This window comes from Quercus robur, chromosome 5, assembly GCF_932294415.1.
Source record: "Quercus robur chromosome 5, dhQueRobu3.1, whole genome shotgun sequence".
NCBI classification, from domain to species: Eukaryota; Viridiplantae; Streptophyta; class Magnoliopsida; order Fagales; family Fagaceae; genus Quercus; species Quercus robur.
In genome coordinates, this window is record NC_065538.1 from 59,278,378 (window position 1) to 59,301,324 (window position 22,947).

General features: G+C 41.3%; 1 protein-coding gene across 1 annotated transcript; it reads left to right on the top strand.

The window, feature by feature from the left end:
* Positions 1-22,131: 22,131 nt before the first annotated feature.
* LOC126728455 (uncharacterized mitochondrial protein AtMg01250-like) lies at positions 22,132-22,539 on the top strand. Its single transcript, XM_050434271.1, has one exon. It carries the CDS (start codon positions 22,132-22,134, stop codon positions 22,537-22,539), a length of 408 nt encoding a protein of 135 aa, XP_050290228.1.
* The last annotated feature ends 408 nt before the right edge of the window (positions 22,540-22,947 follow it).

The window sequence follows — 22,947 nt, forward strand, 5'->3', positions numbered from 1 at the left end:
AGTTGGTTTCGTCAGTCCCATCAGCTGCCCCCGGATTCTATGGTCGTCTTGACATGTCATGACGACCATGGAAGGTGAAGATTTTTTTTTTTAATTTTTTAAATTTTTTAGACATGTAAACAACTCTTTTTGGGACTTCGCGCCGCATTAAATGCGTAGTGGCGGTTCTTCACAGGGAGTGGCCACGTGGTGCTTTTTGTTTTGTGGGGATAATGCTCCGCTTTGTGGGACTATTGGGCTTCCCGCTGATTTTCAATCGTTTTTGAGTCTTGATTTAAAACTTCTCCTCTTCTAGTTTCCTTTACTTTTCAAAAAACAAAAAAAAACTTCCAACTACAGACGAACATAACGTTATAGACGAAATCATCCTCATGGACAAACTGAAACAAGTGCCTCCATCACTGACGAAGGCATCAAGCCCATTCAATACCACCAATAACACCTCGGACGGTTACAACAACAGCTATGCAAACCGTTGAAAGCACATTAAGACCCCCATGTTAAGCAGGAGGCGTTACCAAGAAGGGAATTAACATCCCATTATTAACCACAACAGTCAGAGTCCAAGGGAACCTATATATAAGGCTCTCACATCACCAACAGGAGGTACGGAGACACTTTCAGATATATTTCTTGCTCTGTGATATTGCATTATTCTTTCATCAGTAACTTCTTAATATTGACTTTGGCATCAGAGACTTTGTGGCAGGCACCACGCCGGTGACCACTTTGAGGACACTATCACCCGGGCTGAAGGTCGGTTCCATCTACTATCTCTGACTGACGAATTTACGCTTCATCAGTTTGACGCCGTCTGTGGGATACGATATTTTCAGATTCATATTTGAGAACGTAGTTTCCATCAAACCTCTACATTCAGATGGAACCCAATCCAGATTCCGCAGCCTTGGCCCAACAAGTTCAAGCTCTTGCAGCTACCATTGAAGAACTCACCAAGCAAAATCAGGAAATGAAGCTACGACTTCAACAAGTCCAATAGGCTCAACAGGAGGAAAATCGGTCCAAAGATAACATGGAGGGAGAAGGGGATAGCCATAGGAGGAGTATTCATCAAAGGCCAACTACTCCGGACGAGCAGAATTCAGATCTCCTTCAAGAAATGAGGAAGGAGATGGATGAACTGAGGAATGCCATTAAGGAGAAAACGGACCGAAACGTAGAAAGAATGGTAAGGGCCACGGATTCGCCTTTCACCTCGGCAGTACTTGAATGCCCCGTACCGTCGAAGTTTCGCTTACCTCAACTTGAGCCGTTCAACGGACTCAGAGACCCTCAGGATCACCTTAATACCTTCAAGACGACTCTAGGTCTTCAACAGCCACCCGACGAGATACTGTGTCGTTCCTTTCCCACCACTCTCAAAGGAGCTGCAAGGGAATGGTTCACAAAGTTGCCAACTTCGTCCGTGGACAATTTCGAGCAGTTGAGCAATGCCTTCTTACATCACTTCATAAGGGGGAAGGGTCCAAAGAGGCCGGCGGACCACTTACTCACCATTAGATAAGGAGAGAAGGAAACTCTGAGGTCGTACATGAAACGCTTTACTTGGGAGACTCTGGAGGTGGACGAAGCTGATGACAAGATACAGCTGACGACCTTCAAAGCGGGACTGAAATCTAGAGATCTCGTGGCCTCCCTCGCAAAGAATCCTCCAAAGACGATGGCAGAAATGCTCCTGAAAGTATAGAAGTACATGAATGCTGAAGATGCTTTAGCGGCCATAAAGGATGTAGAGAAGCAAGGAGACAAGGCAAAGAAGGAAGACAAGCATAAGGGTCAAAAGAGGGAACGCCCAGATCGTCGAAACAATGACGAGAACAGAAGAAAAGATGATAAAGGTCCTCAGACGGTAAGGTTTACTCCTCTGGTTATGCCTATTGACAAAATTTTAACACAGATCAAGGACGAGCACTATCTCAAATGGCCAAGACCATTACACTCATCCCCTAACGTCTGTGATAAGAACAAGTACTAGCGATTCCACAAAGATCACGGCCACAACATAGAAGATTGTAGGGACTTAAAGGAGCAAATAGAGGAGTTGATACGGAGAGGGAAATTACAGAAATATGTGAAGAAGGAGGAATATAGTAAGTTCAGGGACGGCAATAAGAGCCAGCATGGGTCCTCTTCTAGGAGTGACGACCGCCCGTCCTAACCTCCACAGGATGTGATCGGGGAGATAAAGACGATTACAGGAGGGCCCTTCTCAGGGGGATCATTTAAATCCCTCAAGAAAGCATACCAGAGGCAAGTGAATAGTGTCCACACGATACCACCGTTCAAGCAACAACGAACAGACCGGGACATGTCCTTCAATGAATGGGATGCCAGGGGGGGTGAAGCAGCCCCACAATGACCCTTTAGTTATAATGCTGAATATAGAGGGATTCAATACCAAAAGGATCCTCGTGGACAACGATAGTTCCGTAGACATCATCTACCTCCCTGCCTTCCAGCAGCTAAAGCTAGATCCAAGGAGACTGCGCCCATTTGACTCTCCCCTCGTCAGTTTCAGCGAAGACAAGGTATACCCCAGGGGCATAGTGACGTTGACAATAACAGTGGGGACCTACCCGGTACAGTTGACCCGTCAGTTAGACTTCCTAGTGGTGGATTGCTCCTCATCCTACAATGTCATCATTGGGAGGCCCACGCTCAACAAATGGAAAGCGGCCACGTCCACCTACTGTTTGAAGGTGAAATTCCCAACAGATAACGGTGTCGGCGAAGTAAAAGGAGATCAAGTCCTGACCAAAGAGTGTTATCAGGCCGTCCTGGCTGCAAAGGAGAACCATACGTGGATGATTGAAGAGAAGGAAGAAGACAAAATGGAAGCCCTGGAAACAGTGGAACTGGCTGAAGGAGAAGCGAACAAGACGACTAAGATAAGGACGACTCTAAGCCCTGAGATAAGAACAAGACTCATCCAATTCCTCAAAGAAAATCTAGATGTCTTCGCATGGAGCCATGAGGACATGCCAGACATAGCTCCAGAAGTCATCCAGCATAAGTTGAATGTGAACCCGGAACGAAAACCTGTCCAGCAAAGACGAAGAGTCTTCGCCCCTGATCGAGATCAAGCAGTCGCAGATGAAGTTACCAAACTATTGACGGCAGGGTTCATCCGGGAAATGTATTATCCCGAATGGCTCGCAAACGTCGTCCTAGTGAAGAAAGCAAATGGAAAATGGAGGATGTGCGTAGACTTCACAGACCTGAACAAGGCATGCCCGAAGTACAGTTTCCCTTTATTGAGAATAGACCAGCTTGTGGACTCTACAACCGGGCACAAGTTACTGACGTTCATGGACGCTTTCTCAGGATATAACCAGATAAGAATGGCTGAGGAAGACCAGGAGAAGACTGCTTTCATCAAGAAGTCAAGGACTCTATTGTTACAAGGTAATGCCTTTTGGATTAAAGAATGCTGGAGCTATGTATCAGAGGCTGGTGAACAAAATGTTCAGCCAACAGATTGGCAGGAACATGGAAGTATACGTGGATGATATGCTCGTCAAGAGTAAGGAAGAGCTCACACATCTGGACGACCTAAAGGAGACGTTTACCACCCTTAAAAAATACCAGATGAGGTTGAATCCTAGTAAGTGTGTTTTTGGTGTAGCTTCAGGGAAATTCTTAGGATTCATGGTGTCCCAAAGAGGAATAGAAGCAAACCCAGAGAAAGTGCAAGCCATAATCAACATGGCATCGCCCAGAACCATCAAGGAAGTCTAGAAGCTCACAGGAAGGATTGCAGCTTTAAACAGGTTCGTCTCCAGAGCTACGGACAAGTGCCTACCCTTTTTCAAGACCTTGAAACAAGCTTTCGCCTGGACCAACGAGTGTGAAGCAGCGTTCCAAGAACTCAAACGTTACCTGAGTAGTCTACCCCTCTTAAGCCCGTCCAAAGAAGGGGAAGACATGTATTTATACCTGGCAGTGTCGGCTTCAGCAGTGAGTGCAGCCTTGATTAGAGAAGAAGGCAAGAAACAGCTCCCAGTCTACTACGTCAGCCAAGCCTTCTAAGGAGCTGAGTTCAGGTATCCACGGATTGAAAAGATCACGTTTGCGTTAATAGTAGCCTCACGCAAGCTAAGGCAATACTTTCAGGCAAATCCCATCCTCGTGATGACGGACCAACCAATCAAGAAATCGATGAACAAACCTGAGGCAGCCGGAAGAATGATCCAGTGGGCAATTGAACTCAGTCAATTTGACATTGAGTACCATCCCAGAACAGCAATCAAGGTGCAAGCTTTGGCAGAGTTCACCTTTCCGGACGAGGACAGCTTCATCGACGAAATTGAGTGATGGATGATACAAACTGATGGTTCGTCAGCCCAAAAGAGGGGGAGAGTAGGGGTCGTCATAACCACCCCCGACAGAGAGATGCTTAAGTATGGAGTTCAACTGAAATTTCCGACTACCAACAACGAAGCTGAATACAAAGGGATACTGACGGGATTGAGGCTTGGAAAGGTGCTTAGAGCTAAAAACCTGTTAGTCCAAAATGATTCAAAACTAGTGATCGGGCAGATCAGGGGGGAGTACGAAGCAAAGGAAGAGAGAATGTAGAAATACCTCAGGTTGACGAAACATCTGACTCAGGAGTTCGATGCAGTGGAATTCGTACAGATCCCAAGAAGTCAGAATATGGGGACAGACGAAGTCTCGAAACTAGCATCGTCAGAAAAAGGGGAGATTAGCACGGACTTGGCGATGAAAGTCCAAAAGCACCCTAGCATTGAAGAGGTCCCAACATTCACCATCTAGAGCGCAAACAGCTGGATGACACCAATAATGTCTTTCCTCCAAGACGGGCACCTCCCTCAAAATACTGAAGAAGCTAAAAAGATCAAGAAGAGGGCGGCCAGGTTCACGATCCTCAATGACGCCTTATACAAGAAAGGCTTCTCCATGCCTTACTTGAAGTGTGTCGACGAAGAAGAAGCCAGATACATACTGGAAGAAATCCATGGAGGAGTTTGCGGCGACTACACTGGCCCCAAATCCCTGGTAAACAAGGTAATACGAACAGGTTATTTCTGGCCTACTATGCAGGTGGACGCTGTTGAAATCGTCAAGAAGTGTGACAAGTGCCAGCGATACGGGAATGTACAACAGCTTCCAGTAGAGAGACTGACGACGATAGCCCCCCCGTGGCCATTCGCACAATGGGGAATTGACATCGTCGGTCCACTACCCCAAGGTAAAGGTCAGGTAAAATTCCTACTAGTTGCTATTGATTACTTCACAAAGTGGGTTGAGGCAGAGGCTCTAACAACAATCACCAAGGCAAGAATTCGGAGCTTTGTGTGGAAAAATATAATCTGCAGGTTCGGGATTCCCTTGACGATTATATCAGATAATGAGAGGCAGTTCGACAGTCAAGGCTCCAAAAATTTTTGTTCAAACCTTGGAATCAAGAACCAGTTCTCATCCCCAGGGCATCCCCAGGCAAACGGACAGACGAAAGTAACGAATTGGACGCTGCTCAAGATTATCAAAGCCAAGCTGGATGATGCGAAGGGTGCTTGGCTAGAAGAATTACCAAATGTCCTGTGGGCTTACAGAACCACGGCGAGAACCCTAACAGGAGAAACCCCCTTTAGGCTTACCTATGGCACTGAAGCACTAATCCCGGTCGAAGTAGGAGTAACGAGCGTCAGGCGAGAGACGTTCAACGAAGAGTGCAATGACGATGAACTGCTACTCAACCTGGACTGTTTGGATGAAGTAAGAGACAAAGCCTCCAGCAAGATGACAAAGTACCAGCTGAAGATGGCCGAATACTACAATAAGAGGGTTAAACTCAGACGACTGGACATAGGTGACCTCGTCTTGCATAAGATCAGCACAGCAACTAAAGACCCTAGCCAAGGAAAGCTGGGTCCTACATGGGAATGACCTTACTGAGTCGTTCACTACTCAAGACAAGGCAGTTACCACCTGGAAACCATGGACGGATAGAGACTCCTTCGACCATGGAACATTGAGCATTTAAAGAAGTACCACCAATAGATGTAACAAACAAATATATTCATTCTTGAAATTAATAAAAGAATTATTCATCTAATGTCTTTGTGTAAGCAGGTCTAGTCAACCATACGACATAAAATGGCTAAGTAACAAGATTCCGCCTTGACGGATGTAAGTTACTGATGAATCCATAAACATAACAAAATCCCCTTCAAAGGTTGTACGTCAGAAGGCTAAGTAACAAGATTCTGCCTTGACGGATGTAAGTTACTAACGAAGCCACAAACATGACAAAATCCCTTGAAAGGGTGTAAGTCAAAAGGCTAAGTAACAAGATTCCGCCTTGACGGATGTAAGTTACTGATGAATCCATAAACCTAACAAAATCCCTTGAATGGGTATAAGTCGAGTAACAAGACTCCGCCTTGACGGATGTAAGCCACTGACGCGGGAACAATCCTTTAGTGGGCGCAAGTGACAAGATTCCGCTTGACAGATGCAGGTTACCGACGAATCCACGTAAAAAAAAAAAAAGGGACAAGAACCTTGCAACAAATCAAAACAAAGCTCAGGCTGTATCCAAGCCCCTTTGAAGGATTGTGAGTCGCAGACTAAGTAGCAAATCAGTGACGAATGGAGGGGAAAGGTCACAGCTAAAGATTTATACTAAGTACAAGGTATGGACGAATGTAAAACAGCTCAAGCATTTGATGAACAAGTAAATATGCAGCAAATTCAATTAAAAGCCCAAAAACCAAGGGCAATTACCATTGTTGTTATACCCAAAAAGACCCATAAATGCTGGGCCATAAACATTGTTCTCAAGACGGGATAGCAAGCAATTGTTTTGAAATTAGATTTACAAAAAAAAAAAAAAAGGGCCCAAAACATGACGGGCATCCACAAAAATAAATTTTTTTTTCTAAGTAACCAGGTCAGGCATCAGCAGTAGAATTTTCACCAGCCGGAGCGTCAGTAGCGATTTCAGGGGCATCACCTTCGGGAGCAGAGGATTGGGCAGCTTTGTCCGTCGCCATCTCTTTGTCAACCTCCTCTAGGTCCAAACTCTCCATGTCGACCCCAGTAGGATGCTTGACCAGATATCTCCTGAGAAGCTCGAAGCCTTTGAAGTACCAACCAAAAAGTATTGTGTTGTACTCGTCAGTTGTCTGAAAGGCCTCAACTGATCTGGCGAAAATTGTTTTAAGCTTTTCCTTGGCAGAAAGGAGCTACTCGTCCTTCTCTAGAGTCAATTTGCGCTCAACTCTGAGGTCGTCATCCAGGGTCTTGACCTTTGCCTTTAAAGAGGTAGCCTCGTCCATAGAAACAATTAAATTCTTCTTCAGCTCAGAATTCTCCTTCTTCAGGGCCTCCATCTTAGATGTTAAGGATGCCACTTTAGCCTCTTGAGTAAAATACTCAAAGGTGATGTGAAGACTTTCCCCCAACACCTGGAAAGAAGTTTTTAAGTCGTTAGTTAAAAAAAAAAAAAAAAAAAAAGAAGGGAGTTAACACCCTACCTAAACGAGCCTATGGACGTGACGAGACACAACCTCGTTAAGAGGTATGTCAGAGAGGGTCCTCAAGTCCACTGTAGTCACGACCTCATGAGCCCTGTCCACTGCCAATCTCTCATCATCCCATATAGTGGACGACCGAGAATCAACCTTCTCCTTCTCCTTACCAGATACACACGGCCTTTTGGAACCCTGGGTAGGGATCTCTTCTACCGACGTGGTTGGAGAAGCCGTCCTCGTCGTCTCAGTGATGGAAACTATGGGAGTGACGGAGCCAAGGGGGGTGACGAAAAGACCCTTTCCAGTAACGTGCACTGTCTTCTTCCCAATGTTTGACAGCGGCTCGTCCTTCTTGGACCTCATCTTCGCGTACATATCCTTGTTGAACTTGGTCGTCATTTCTGCAAGAGAAAAACACTTAAAAGAAAACCCAAGTGTACATAAGAAGAGTCAACACTGACGATGTCAATACTTACTTTTTTTTTTTCCTTCAATTCCAATATTTCGAAGAACGTAAGGAGACGGGTCAGGTCTAAGGTTGTAAAAGGCAAGGGTCTGGGGATCAACCAGATCGTCCCAACTTTCAATCGTCTCTACGTATCCTATCGCGGTTTCAATACCCTCCTTATGCCTGCTTTTAAGCTTAGACCGTCTCTTAACTGTGCCAAACAAAAGATAAAGGAGTTAGTAATGATAAACAGCAAATGCGGAAAAACTAAAACGACGGGGAGAAATACTGACGCACCTAAAGTCAAGGTTCCCCACCGACGAAGCAACCTCAAGATATCACCCCAATCCCTGTTGGATTAAGTCTCAAAATCATCCCTTGACACAAAGAAAAATCGCGATTTCCAATACTTGAAGGACGAAGGTAAACCCTTGACAATCCTTGTTCTTCTCTCCGAAGGGACTAACTCATAGTATCCATACTCCTTCGACTCTTTCAAATGGTATAGGTAGGTGAGTTCACCTACCTTAATCATGTCTCCATTGGCAGTTAACCATATTTGCATATAGTTGACCACAATTCTCCACGAGTTAGGCATAAACTGCCCGGGAGCAATACCAAAATGGGCCAAAAGTTCCATCAGGAACGGGTGGACGAGGAGCTTAAGCTCGCAGGTGAAGGCCGACTCATAAAAACATACCTCACTTGGAAAAAAATGACAGGCCCTATCCTCGTCATTAGGACGATGAACACGAACTAGCTCCGGAAATTGAAACCTATCCTTGAATCTACTTACAGTGTCGGCATCCAAACCGCACACCTCCTTAAGAGCATAAAAAGCCCTAACCTCTCGAGGGACAGAGACGGCTGTATCTCCTTCCACTGGGTCACCATTAGACGATAACCCAGTCTCGAGGTTGCTAGATCTAACCTCAGACATCACCTCTCTCTCTCTCACCAGACCCTCGAACCAATTAAGCGATTGGCGAAGCAAAGGCAGCAAGTTGCCCAAAACAACACTCAGACAATTGCCCTCAAAGACAAAATTCTCTAAATGTGGGAAAACACCCAAAGACCCTCCTAGGCGCACAAAAAGAAAGGAAACTGATGGGCAAGCTATCCTAACCTCAGAACTATTAACCATGGAAATACAGAAAAAGGGGGCAAAGGGAGACAACACAAGCTAAATCCCCAAGAAAAACAAAGACCAACAAAAAGCAAAGGAAGAAAAGAAAAAGAGAATCAGAGGCTATATTACAGTAAGATAGAAGGGAAAGGTAAAAACATGTAAGGAAAAACATACCTCAACAAACGGCGAAGCACCAATGCGCAGCACACTGGTTTGGAGAAACTTTGTAGAATGAAGGTTCGAAAGAAAATCGCTCAGAACAGTGATTGGAAGTTTTTTTTGTTTTTTGAAAAGTAAAGGAAACTAGAAGAGGAGAAGTTTTAAATCAAGACTCAAAAACGATTGAAAACCAGCGGGAAGCCCAATAGTCCCACAAAGCGGAGCATTAACCCCACCAAACAAAAAGCGCCACGTGGCCACTCCCTGTGAAGAACCGCCACTACGCATTTAATGTGGCGCGAAGTCCCAAAAAGAGTTGTTTACATGTCTAAAAAAAAAAAAAAACTCTTCACCTTCCATGGTCGTCATGACATGTCAAGACGACCACAGAATCCGGGGGCAGCTGATGGGACTAACGAAACCAACTACAGACGAACATAACGTTACAGATGAAATCATCCTCATGGACGAACTGAAACAAGTGCCTCCATCACTGACGAAGGCATCAGGCCCATTCAATACCACCAATAACACCTCGGACGGTTACAACAACAGCTATGTAGACCGTTGAAAGCACATTAAGACCACCATGTTAAGTAGGAGGCATTACCAAGAAGGGCATTAACATCCCATTATTAACCACAACGGTCAGAATCCAAGGGAACCTATATATAAGGCTCTCCCATCACCAACAGAAGGTATGGAGACACTTTCAGATATATTTCTTGCTTTGTGATATTGCATTATTCTTTCATCAGTAACTTCTTAATATTGACTTTGGCATCGAAGACTTTGTGGCAGACACCACACCGTTGACCACTTTGAGGACACTATCACCCGGGCTAAAGGTCGGTTCCATCTGCTATCTCTGACTGACGAATTTACGCTTCATCAATATGAGAGAGAGAGAGAGATATATATATATATATATATATATGTTTTTTTTAATTTTTTAAAGATAATTTTTTGAACTGTCATGTCAAATAAGGATTTTTTGTGACTTGTGATCAAATATTGGATAGAGATATAATTAATAAAAATACTCGTATTAGGTATTATATATGCAATAGATTATATACACATACATATAACTCAAGGTTATCATATTACTTTAAAAATAAAAACAAACAAATCTCATGCCTATCATAGGAAATAAAGTGTTGGATATATCATTTAACTCATGGGTTGACATGCCACCCAACCTAAATATACATAGGGGATGGCAAGGTGTAGCCCAAATGCCCAACCTAAGGGATTTTGCCTCTTGGGCTTTAAGGGTGAGTTTGTTTGGTGGTGAAATAAAGTTGTTATTTCAATATTGTTGCAAGCACTTCTTTGATGAGAAATGCTATATCAATAATTTACCCAAAAAATAGAAATGCTATATGAAATATATTTTCACAACATTTTCGCAATAATATTAAAATAGTAGGTTGTTATTGACTAATATTAATAGGTAAAAAAAGTAATTTTAGCCGTAAAAACTTACCATATATGATTTTTTATATAAAAAATGGGTAAACTACGTATTTGGTCCCTATCCTTTACACCATATTTCAATTCGATCCTTATCCTTTCAATTGTGTCAATTTGGTTCATAACTTTTTAGTGTCGTGTCAAGTTAGTCATTGCCGTTATCTCTTGGATGGAAATTGCTGACATGACTAATAGCAAAAATAAAAAATTATTTTCTATTGACGTGGCAATAAACTAATATTTGGAATTTGCTACCACATGTATTTATTTTTAGAAAATAAAATATTTAGAATTTGTTTATTTCTGTCAAATTTGAAAATTTCTTTTCTTCATTTTCTTAACTTTGCTTTCTTGAGAACCAAACGGGATTCAAAATCCAGAATTCTAAAGTAAATTTCCTTTCTTTTCCCCACGTTTTCCCAGCAACCAAATAAGAAAAAGAAAAAGATCTTTAGAGCTCAGAGAATTCAATTCAAAATCCCCATTCCCACATTAAAAATATTCTTCCTTTTATTGGCTGAATACAAAAATAAAATTCCAGATAAGGTACACAATCAATTGCTTGCTATTCAAAACCACCACAAATTGCTTCAATTAATTCATCGAACAAGGACTAGCATGAGCACAAGGTTCAATTCGAAGAGTTGTAGCTTCAAATCACAATCTCTCAGTAACGATCCTAAGTCCCCTAAAAATGGCCGGCATCCATTTGATTTTTTTTGCTGCTAATAGGTTTGCCATTTCATTTTGGTCAAAGGGATTCTGATCTGCTTTAGGAGAGAGAGAGAGAGAGAGAGAGAGAGAGAAAAAAAAACATGAGGGAAATGGGAAGAGAGGGAGTGGGTTTTGATATTTTATTTTGGGGAAAAAATGATGAGATTGACATGATAAGAGCATTCCCATCAGATGTGCCAAATGTCGAATATTTGGCATTTGGCACACCAAACATCAAAAAACCTCTCTCATAAGATGTTCTAAATGCTCTAATATTTGGCAAACATAAATAGTACTGTTCCATCTTTGGAACAGTAAAGACGAAAATGCTAAAATAAATCATTTTTTATTCATTTTCTCTCTCTTCCTTTATGACTTTCTTTCTTCTTTCTCTTCCTTTATGACTTCCTTTCTTCTTTCTTTCTCTACCTCTCCCCTCATCTTCTGTCACTCTCTCTTCCTTTTTTCTTCTTCTTTCTTCTCTAGAATCTTCACCTCTCCCTTTTTTTTTTCTCTCTCTTTTTTTCCTTTTTTCTGTCACTTTCTCTGCGCCTCTTTGTCTCCCTCTTTTTTTCTGGTCACTCTCTCTCTCTTTCTTCTTTTTTCTCCGCCTAGACTGTTGCCATTGAGATTGGTCGTTGCCATTGAGATTGGGTGTCACTGTGGAGTTTGGCCTCACTGATGAGGTCAACTAGTGGAGATCGCATGTAAGTTTCGGCGATTTTTTTTTTTTAGTTGTGGATTCCATGTGATTTGGGTTCTATAAATGGAGTCGATTCATCTCTTCATTTTTTTTTAAGTAGTATGGGGTGGTGGTGGCGGCCAGTGGATTGTTGTTGGTGGTGGTGGGTTGTACCTGTGGCTGTGGGTGGTGGTGGCGAACTATGCTTGTGTATGGTGGTGGGTTTCAGCAATTTTTTTTATTTTTTTATTTTTGGGTTGTGGATTTCGTGTGATTGTGGGTGGTGGTGGAGTTGGGTTGATTCCATGTGATTTGAGTTGTATAAATGGAGTTGATTCATCTTTTCAATTTTTTTTTTTAAGAGTTTTGTGTTGATTTTGGGGATTTTTTTTGGAGTGTATTGAGTGGTGGTGGTGGGTTGTCTGTGGGTGGTGGTGGCGGGCTGTGCTTGTGTATGGTGGTGGGTTTGTTACAGTTCTGTGCTTGTGTTTGTGTATGGTGATGGGTTTTTATTTTGTATTTTTTATATTGATGGTTTTTTTTTAAAAATATTTTTTTATATTATTTTAATGTATAGAATTGAAAAATAGAAGATACGATGAACGTGAATTGTAAAATGGTGTGTTAAAATAATAAAGTAGATTTTTTGATGTGCCAAAATGGCATATTTATAGAACACCTGATAGGAATGCTCTAAGGCTTAGGGAATATGATTTATTTTTGTTTTTAATTATAATAGGAATTTTTTATAGTTTGAAATTTTTGGGGAAAGAACTTAACAAACAGAGTTGCAATGCAAATCTAATGAGTGGTACACTACGGAACCATTTTTCGTTTTGAATTTTTTTGAGCTTTGAATTCAGGGATTTTAACTCCTGTTTGGTTTGGCAAAAAGCAAAGAAAAGAAAATGAAACAAAGAAAAAAAAACTGAATTTTAGTCTATAATAAACTAATTTCAAATATATTATTTTATTTTTTAAAACTAAAGACATGTGGCAGCATATGTGGCTACTTAAGTGGCATAAAAATAGATATTTTGATAACACCGTTAGCTACATCGGCTTTTTCCTTCCACCACTTAACGGCATGGATTATTTTGAAACAATACCAAAAGGTTAAGAACTAATTTGACACATTTGAAACGTTAGAGACCATTTTGATATACAGGACAAACGTTAGGGACTAAAAGTGTAATTTACCCAAAAAAAAAAATTGTGAACATAAAACTTCTATTTTTTTTATGAAATATGTTATATTCATAATATTTTCACAACAAATTTTAAGTGGTAGGTTGCTATAAATAGTTATTGATGGGTAAAAAATAATTTTAGTGATAGGTTCAAATTTAAATCAATATTAATTAATCATCTATAATTTGTTGTGAGAATCTTTTATATATATATATATATATATATATATATGTGTGTGTGTGTGTATGTGTTTTTTTTTAATTTTTTTTTAAATAACTGAGCTGTCATGTCAATGCCAGAAAAACTAAAATTAAATAAATAAAAATAGAAAGAAAATGGGTTGTCATGAGTCTACAATCTAAGTTGTAGGTAACTAGCTTCGAAAAAAAGTTGTAGCTAACTAGGTATTAAAGGGGGTGGATATATCCCCGGAGACACCAAGTTTTGTCTTATAAAGGGGTAGAATTGACAAAAATACAGGTATATAGCCTATAGGGATATATATATATATATATATATTGATTTCTTAAGTACCATATTTAGATTTAATAGACCCTCATAAGTCTCTCCCTCTGTTGGAGCTCTCTCTCTCGTCTAAAAGCGAGCTTCTCCCTCCCTTAGGTCAGATCTAATGGCATTTTCACTTAATTTTCTTTCTTTTTTCAAAATGGCAGAAGATGTGATTGATAGTTTGGGAAATATGCAATTAACAACAGATGAAGAAGAAGTTATTGCCATTTCAAATTAAGGAAAATTGGAAACTATTGAGAGTTGTTATCTGAGCCTCATTGGGAAGTTTCTTACGTGCAAACCCTTCAACAAAAAGGCTGCAAAGGCTACTTTATGAAGAGCATGGAGCATGAATGAAAATATGCAAATTCTTGAGATTGGTCCGAATCTTTTCCAGTTCAAATTCCAATCGAAATTTGATATGAATCGCATACTTCGAGGAGGCCCTTGGACATTTGACAACCAGCTACTTATGCTTCAGCAATGGAAAAAAAGGATGATTGTGGAGAACATACGAATGGATTATGCATCTCTTTGGATTCAAATTTAGGGAGCCCTGTTGGACATGATCTCTCCCCTGTGAAAGCTCAAAGATACAAGAGGTAATTATTTCTCTATATTGAAAATATGAGATACAACCAGAATATATATACTACAATGCATATACAAGGAATATACATATATTAAGGAATGTATTAGCACAAGAAAGGCAGTGACAGATTAGTGGAGTTTGTCTGCACGTGGGTCACGCTCCTTTGATTGATTTCCTCTGTTTTAGCTTTCCATAACAGAGGTGCTTGTTGACTTAGTTTCTGCAATAGCTGTTGGGATTATGATAGGAAATGAGCTAGCTGTCTTGCCCACAAGATCAGCACTGTCATGAATGGAAATACTTTCCTTAACATCCCCCCGCAAGCTGATGGGACAAGGTGTAACCAGAAGCTTGGACCGTAACAATGAGAAGCGTGGAGTAGATAGACCCTTTGTAAAAATATCAGCAACTTGATCACCAGTTGAAATAAAGCGAAGCACCATATCTTTATTAACAACTTTTTCACAAATGAAGTGGTAATCGACCTCGATATGTTTGGTTCTAGCATGAAAAACCGGGTTTGAAGCAAGGGCCAACGCACCAACATTGTCACACCACAAAGTGGGAGGTGAGACCAAAGGGACATGGAGATCCTTGAGGAGCATTCGTATCCAATATAAGTCAGCAGTGGTAATAGCCATGGCCCGATATTCAGCTTTTGTACTTGAACGAGCCACAACAGGTTGCTTCTTGGCACTCCAGGAAACAAGACAAGGGCCAAGAAAGATGCCAAATCCAGTGGTTGATCGTCGATCATCAGGATTGCCAGCCCAATCAGAGTCACAAAAGGCATGAAGCTTAAGTGAGCTTTGGGGGAAAGACAAGCCATGATCTATGGTCCCTTTTAAGTAGCGCAACACCCGTTTAGCAGCAGTCCAGTGATCAAATGTAGGTGAGTGCATAAATTGACATAACTGATTTACTGAGAATGCAATGTCAGGACGGGTAAGAGTGCAATACTGGAGAGCACCAACAATTTTCCTGTACTCAGTGCCATTGGGTAAAGGTGCACCATCAAAACGCGAGAGTTTAGAACCAGAGGCAGTGGGGGTGGAGGATGGTTTAGCACCAACCATGTGAGCACGATGGAGGAGCTCTAAAATGTACTTGGATTGCGACAAGTGGAGGCCATAGGAATGTCGGACTGCATGAACACGTAAAAAATAAGATAGCTCACCCAAGTCTTTCAATGGAAAGTCAGATTGAAGATGCTTAATCAAGTGCAACATATGTGATGTATGAGTGCCAATGACCAATATATCATCAACATAAATAAGGACATAAATGTGAATAGTAGAATGATGAAAGGTAAATAATGAGGCATCAACCAATGATTCAAGGAACCCCAAATGGATAAGAGATTGTCGAAGACGAGTGAACCATGCACGAGGGGCTTGCTTAAGCCCATATAAAGCCTTGTGCAACTGACAGACATGATGAGGAAGCTTAGGATCAACAAATCCCCTTGGCTGTTCCATATATACTTCTTCAAGAAGAGAGCCATGCAAAAAAGCATTTGAGACATCCAATTGGCGAATGGACCAATTAAAATGCACAGCTAGTGCAAGGATAACACGAATTGTGGTGGGTTTGATAACAGGGCTAAATGTCTCAGTGTAATCAACTCCATCCTTTTGATCAAACCCTTTAGCAACAAGTCTTGCCTTATAACAATCAATTGAACCATCAGCCTTTTGTTTAAGACGGAAAACCCATTTATTCCGAATAATTTTTCTGTTGGGTGGTCAAGGACAAAGGGACCAGGTTCCATTAGCTAACAAGGCACCAAATTCTACCTCCATGGCTGCTCGCCATTCAGGGAGTTTGAAAGCTTGGTTAAAGGTGGTGGGTTCGGTAGGAAGTGAGTTGGCATGAAAGGCCTTAAGAGGGTGGCATGTGGAGTAATAGAGCTTATGGTCAGGGAAGTTTTTAGGGCGAGAAGCACCAGTCATGGAACGAGTTACCATTCTGGTGGAGGGAAAAGGTGGTTGAGAAGTCTCAGGTGGGTTAGGTTGGGAAGGGTTGTCAGATGTGGAAAGTAAGGAATTTGGAGAAGGTGATTGAGGTGGAGACAATTGTTGGTGAGGAGAGGGAGATGAAGAAGATAGTAATGGGGAGTAGGTTAAGGTGTCCATAGGAGATGAGGAGGAATAAGGGTCTAAGGGAAAAAGAGAAATACCTAGATGTGGAGGCATAGGTAGAGGAAGTGATTCATCAAGGCGAGAGTTCTCTGCATGAGGACGAAGAGATGGCGCATTCTTGGCAGGAAAATCTTGTTCATTAAACACCACATCACGAGAGATATAGACTCTATTTGTTGAGGGGCCTAGACATTGATAGCCATGGTGATTTGAACTATAACCCAAAAAAATACATTTTTTGCTCCTAAAGGTGAGTTTGTGAGGATTGTATGGTCTCATCAAAGGGAAGCATGCACATCCAAAGGTGTGCAAGAAGTTGTAGTCAGGGGCATGGTTAAACAATTTAAAATAGGGTGTTTGATTAGACAAAGTGGGAGTGGGTAGGTGATTGATAAGATATATGGCAGTGAGAAAGGCATCAACCCAATATTTTGTTTGGAGTCCCGAATGTGCAAGTAAGGCCAAACCTGTGTCCATTACATGTCTATGTTTTCTTTCGGCAACACCGTTTTTTTGAGAGGTGTGTGGGCAGGAAATCCGATGTAAAATGCCACTTTGAGCCAAAAAATTTTTAAAGTGAGTGGAGGAATACTCTTCACCACCATCAGATTGTAGGCTCTTAATTTTTGTAGAAAATAAGTTTTCCACCATACATTTAAACTTAATGAAGCAAGTGTAAACATCAGATTTGGAATTTAAAGGAAATAACCAAGAAAATCTTGAATAATCATCAATGAAAATTACATAATAGCGACAACCACTAAGAGAGACAACTGGTGACTGCCATACATCTGAATGCACTAATTGAAGGGGAAGACTAGACACTCTATCTGAATTGAAAAAAGGTAGACGTTTGCATTTGGCTAGTTGACATGAGTCACAAAAAGATTGTTTATTATTTGAGTCACTTATTGGAAGCTTATTTTTATGAATGACTTGATAAACTGTAGACATGGTGGGATGGCCTAACCGTTGGTGCCATACCAAGGTAGAGGTTTGAACTCCAAGGAAGGCAGTGAGACCACGAAATTTATGGAAGGAGAGGCGGTGCAAGGAATGGGATAGAGTCCATCTCTACTGTGCCTGTGCAAGAGAACTCGACCTGTCCGAATTTCCTTCACCAAAAAATAAGTTGCTGTTAGTATAAAGAAGCAATCATTTTCTGCACAAAACTTTTGTATAGATAGCAAGTTAACAGGTACATCAGGACAATGAAGTACAGTTTTTAATTGAAAGGTAGAATTTTGAGCAGTGAGAGTAGTAGAACCAATATTAGCTATTGGAAGACCAGAACCATTGCCCACAGCCACGTCGGCACTACCTTGATATGGTTCTCTTGATAGATTGAGGTTCTCCAAATCAGCAGTGATGTGTTGATTGGCTCCACTATCTGCATAACACGGCTGTTCTTCTTCTTCTGCAAATAGAGAGTTGCTTTGAGCAACCATAGCAGCCAATTGGGTTGGAGGATGGCGACCTTGGTAAGAGTAGTCCATTCGATGATAAAAGTCAAGTGCTTGGTGATTTGATTTACCACATATTTGGCAAGGTGACCAAGAGGAGTTGAAGGGTGAGGATGAAGGTTGATTTGGCCTCTGCTTTGGAAGATTGGTGTGGTGCGATTTCTGGTTTTGAAATGGCAATTGGGACTTAGATGGGCCATTGGTTTTCTGTGCTCCGTTGAACTTTGGTTTGCGATCTCTGTTGTGTTGTTTATTTGAATACAAGGCAAAACTACTTGAGTCTGTCGAAGTCATGACGCCTTGATTTATGAGAAGAGTTTCATGATTCAACAACTCAGCTTCGAAGTCAACATATGTCCAGGAGGCTTCTCGAGTTGCAAGGCGAAATGTTGTGATGAAGGCATTGAATGATGGATTTAGACCACTGACTATGTATGAAATCAGATCATTGTCATCCACTGGCTTATTTGCAGCAGCAAGTTGATCTGCCCATGACTTAGCCAATTGGAGATAATCCGAGCAAGATCGAGATTCTTGTCGCAGGGTCTGCAATTGGCGTTTTAAGTGAGCAATGCAAGATTTTGATTGGGAAGCATATCTAGTTGCCAAAGAACTCCAGACTTGGCAAGATGTGTTCAGTCCATAAACAGTGGAAAGAACATTAGGAGTGAGAGTTGCAATTATCCAACTCAAGACAAGTTGGTCCTTTTTGTACCAAAGCACATATTCTGGGTTCTTAACTTGTTTTTCCCCAGCAATTGTGTGCTTGTCAGGACACACCTCTGAGCCATCAACAATGCTCAACAGGTCATAGCTTCGCAAGATGGGCAAGAATTGAGAAACCCATTGCAGGTAATTTGTTCCATCTAATTTTATGGAAATCAAGGGAGTTATATTGGGTGTTTGGAAAAGATTGGCAGAGGAGTTTGAGTCGGCCATTGGAGAAGTTTGGTATGAACCAGAGGGCTCTGATACCATGTGAAAGCTCAAAGATACAAGAGGTAATTATTTCTCTATATTGAAAATATGAGATACAACCAGAATATATATACTACAATGCATATACAAGGAATATACATATATATTAAGGAATGTATTTGCACAGGAAAGGCAGTGACAGATTAGTGGAGTTTGTCTGCACGTGGGTCACGCTCCTTTGATTGATTTCCTCTGTTTTAGCTTTCCATAATAGAGGTGCTTGTTGACTTAGTTTCTGCAGTAGCTGTTGGGATTATAATAGGAAATGAGCTAGCTGTCTTGCCCACAAGATCAGCACTGTCATGAATGGAAATACTTTCCTTAACATCCCCAAGTAGCCTCTGAAGTTGGAAGCAGTTTAGGTTTAGTGGTGGAGGTAGAAAGGAGACAAAGACAAGATGATTTGAATTTTTTCATGCGTGTTCGCGTTGCACTGCCAATAACAAAGCCTATCAGATGTGGTGTGTATATAGTTGATTCGGATGGTGAACGTACGTGGGTTAGATTTAAATATGAGCGACTTCCGCTGTTTTGCTACTACTGTGGTATTCTTGGACATGATTTGAAACATTGCGCTCAACACTTCGCAATGCAGAAAAGTGGTGGAGAGGTGGAATACCAATATGGTGATTGGTTAAAAGCTACAGGGGGTTGACCACAATCTCCACAGAGGCGAAATGTGGGAAACAAACTTGAGTATGGTATTGCTAATGCTACAGGTGGTGCTGTAATGTAGACAGTGAACCAACCAGTGCAAGGGGAGGAGATGCAGGCGGTGGTGGAGCAGGTTCGTGAAGCAAAAGTGTTGTGTGCAAGTGATAGTCCAGATAAGGGTGAGGCTGAGATTCTAGGAACTGCTCTTGATTTTCAGCAAGAAGATGTGGATAAGGGACTTCATGCTTACGTGAAGGAGGACATTACCGTGAATGAAGGAACTGTTTCTGGGGGTCAAGGTAGTGAAACAAAGGTGGAGACTAAGGGTATCGTGATGGAGGGAATGTCAAACACCTTAACAAACGGATTAGATGGAATTCCTAATTTGAAATTGAAGGTGGATAAAGCAAGACCGGATGCAAATCCTAGTGGGTTATCCTTATCAAGACCATCCACTTGGACTAGAATTAACCGAATGGATTTTGGATTGAGTGGATTTACTAGGGCTATTATGCTACCTACACTTGGCAAACAGGATGCAGTTCATGAAGCAGATGTATGTATAGAAGGGAACCAAGGTGCACCAACATTAAAGCGTGGGAAAATTGATGAAACTAGCAATGATGAAATATTGGCGGGGGTGGCAATCCACCCTTGCCGGAAGCAATGAGGCTTTTAAGTTGGAACTGCCAAAGGCTTGGGAATCCTTGAACAGGTCGAAGCTTTCGCAAACTTATGAGGGAACAAGCTTCCAATGTTTGTTTCTTGATGGAAACAAGGCTTGATAAGGAAGGATTTGAGAAGCTTTATGATAATTTACCTTTTCCCAATCAGATTATTGTTAAAAATCTAGATTCAGGAGAAGGCATAACACTAATTTGGAAGAACGAGGTAGCATTGGAGGTTATTAATTTCACAGCAAATCATGTGTTAGCTAAAATTGTGGAGGATGATGGATTTGTTTGGTTTATGACATGCTTCTATGGTTGGCCAGAAACAAATCAGCAAGAGAAGTCATGGAAACTCCTAGCTCACTTGAAAACTTTTGTGGATGGACCTTGGCTTTGTATTGGTGATTCAATGCTTTTCTGCATGCATCAGAAAAATAGAGCAAGCGGCCGGCACAATCTGCACAGGTGGATGCTTTTAGGGATGTGTTGGAATTATGTTAACTTGAAGACTTGGGCTATAGGGATTACCCATTTACTTGGAGTAATAAGAGGCTTGGAGAGGCAAACACAAAAATCTGCCTTGACAGAGCTGTAGCAACCAAGGAGTGGAGGGAGAAGTACCAATTGAGCATTGTTACCCATTTTTTAACCCATGCATCAAATCATTTACCCATTGTTCTTCAGACTCAGAGCTATCAAAGGCAGTGACAAAGAAAGGAAAGATGGTTCAAATTTGAGGAAGCTTGGCTCCTATGGGAAGATTGTGAGACAGTGATGAGTGGAGAATGGCACACGGCAGGGGATGGAGGACTAGGTTTGGCTTCAATTAAGGAGAAAATCAAGTCATGCGGAGTGGAGTTAATGGCATGGGGATCGCCAAAGCTGATCCAAATGCAGATGCAATTAAAAAATTGCAACAACAACTTGATTCTCTCAATAAAGCCGAAACCACTGAGGGGAATAGAGCTCGGTATTTGGAAGTGCATAGGAGGATGGATGACTTGTTATTGAAGCAAGAGATTTATTGGACTCAAAGGTCAAGAATTCCTTGGCTAAAATATGGGGATAAAAACACAAAATTTTTTCATTCCAAAGCAAGCCAAAGGAGGCGGAGAAACCACATAAAGGGAATTAAAAATGGAGAGGGCCAATGGGTGGAGGATATGGAGGACATAGTTAATGTAGCTGTAGACTACTTTGATAATTTGTTTTGTGCAGGTTCATGTGATCAGATGGAAGAGTGTCTAAATGTAGTTTCTTGCAAGGTGACCCCTGAAATGTAATAAATACTGTCCAGTGATTTTAGTGTAGATGAGGTTGAAGCGGCGTTGTTCCAAATGGGACCAACCAAGGCTCCTAACCTGATAGTATGAATGCCCTTTTCTACCAAAAATTCTGGCATGCTGTGGGTGATTCTGTAACTGCTATTGTGTTAGATTTTTTGATTTTTGGAAACATGGTGCTTGATATTAATCACACTAATATTGTTCTTATCCCTAAAGTAAAGAATCCTGAGAAAATGTCTGATTTCAGACTTATTAGTTTACGAAATGTCATTTATAAAATTATATCTAAGGTCCTGGCAAATAGACTGAAACAGGCTCTACCTCATGTCATCTCTCCAACTCAGAGTGTTTTGTACTAGGTCGCCTCATTACGGATAATGTGTTGGTGGCATATGAAACATTACATACCATGCATTGCAGGAAGAAAGGGAAAAAAAGATCTTTAGCACTGAAGCTTGATATCAGCAAGGCTTATGATCGAGTAGAATGACTCTTTTTGCAAGGAATTATGCACAAGATGGGCTTCCCTGAAAGGTGGATTAATAGGGTGATGAGTTGTGTTACAACACCATCCTTTTCAGTCCTTGTTAATGGCAAACCGTATGGCAGTATCAAACCCTTTAGAGGGATCCGTCAAGGTGACCTTCTTTCACCATATTTGTTTTTGTTATGTACAGAAGGTTTTACTTCTCTATTGGCTAAGGCTGAGTTGGAAGGAATGATTCATGGGGTATCAGTTTGTAGAAGAGCACCCAAAATCTCTAACCTGTTATTTGCAGACAACTCACTACTATTTTACTGGGCAACTCAGATGGAAGTGCAGGTTGTTACTGAGATTCTCCAAACTTATGCTAAAGCTTCGGGTCAGAGCATAAATTTGGAGAAATCTTCAGTGTATTTTAGCCGTAATACCCCACACAACTAGAAAGATGAGATTATGCAAACTCTGGGTGTTAAGGAGGTGGATCGTTTTGAATCATATATGGGGCTGCGTACATTAGTTGGACGTTCAAAATACCATTCCTTTTCCTATCTTAAGGATAGGGTATGGAAGAAATTACAAAGTTGGAAAGGTATGCTGCTATCTAGGGCTGGGAAAAAGGTTCTTATCAAGGTAGTGGCACAATCCATTCCCACTTACACAATGGCTGCGTTCCAACTTCAAGTGAAATTATGTGATGAGCTAGATGCGTTGTGTGCAAGATTTTGGTGAGAATAGGTTAGGAATGAAAGAAAAATCCATTGGAAAAGTTGGGATAAATTAGTTATTCCAAAGAAAGATGGTGGCATGGGGTTCTATGACTTAAGAGCATTCAACCTAGCCATGCTTGCG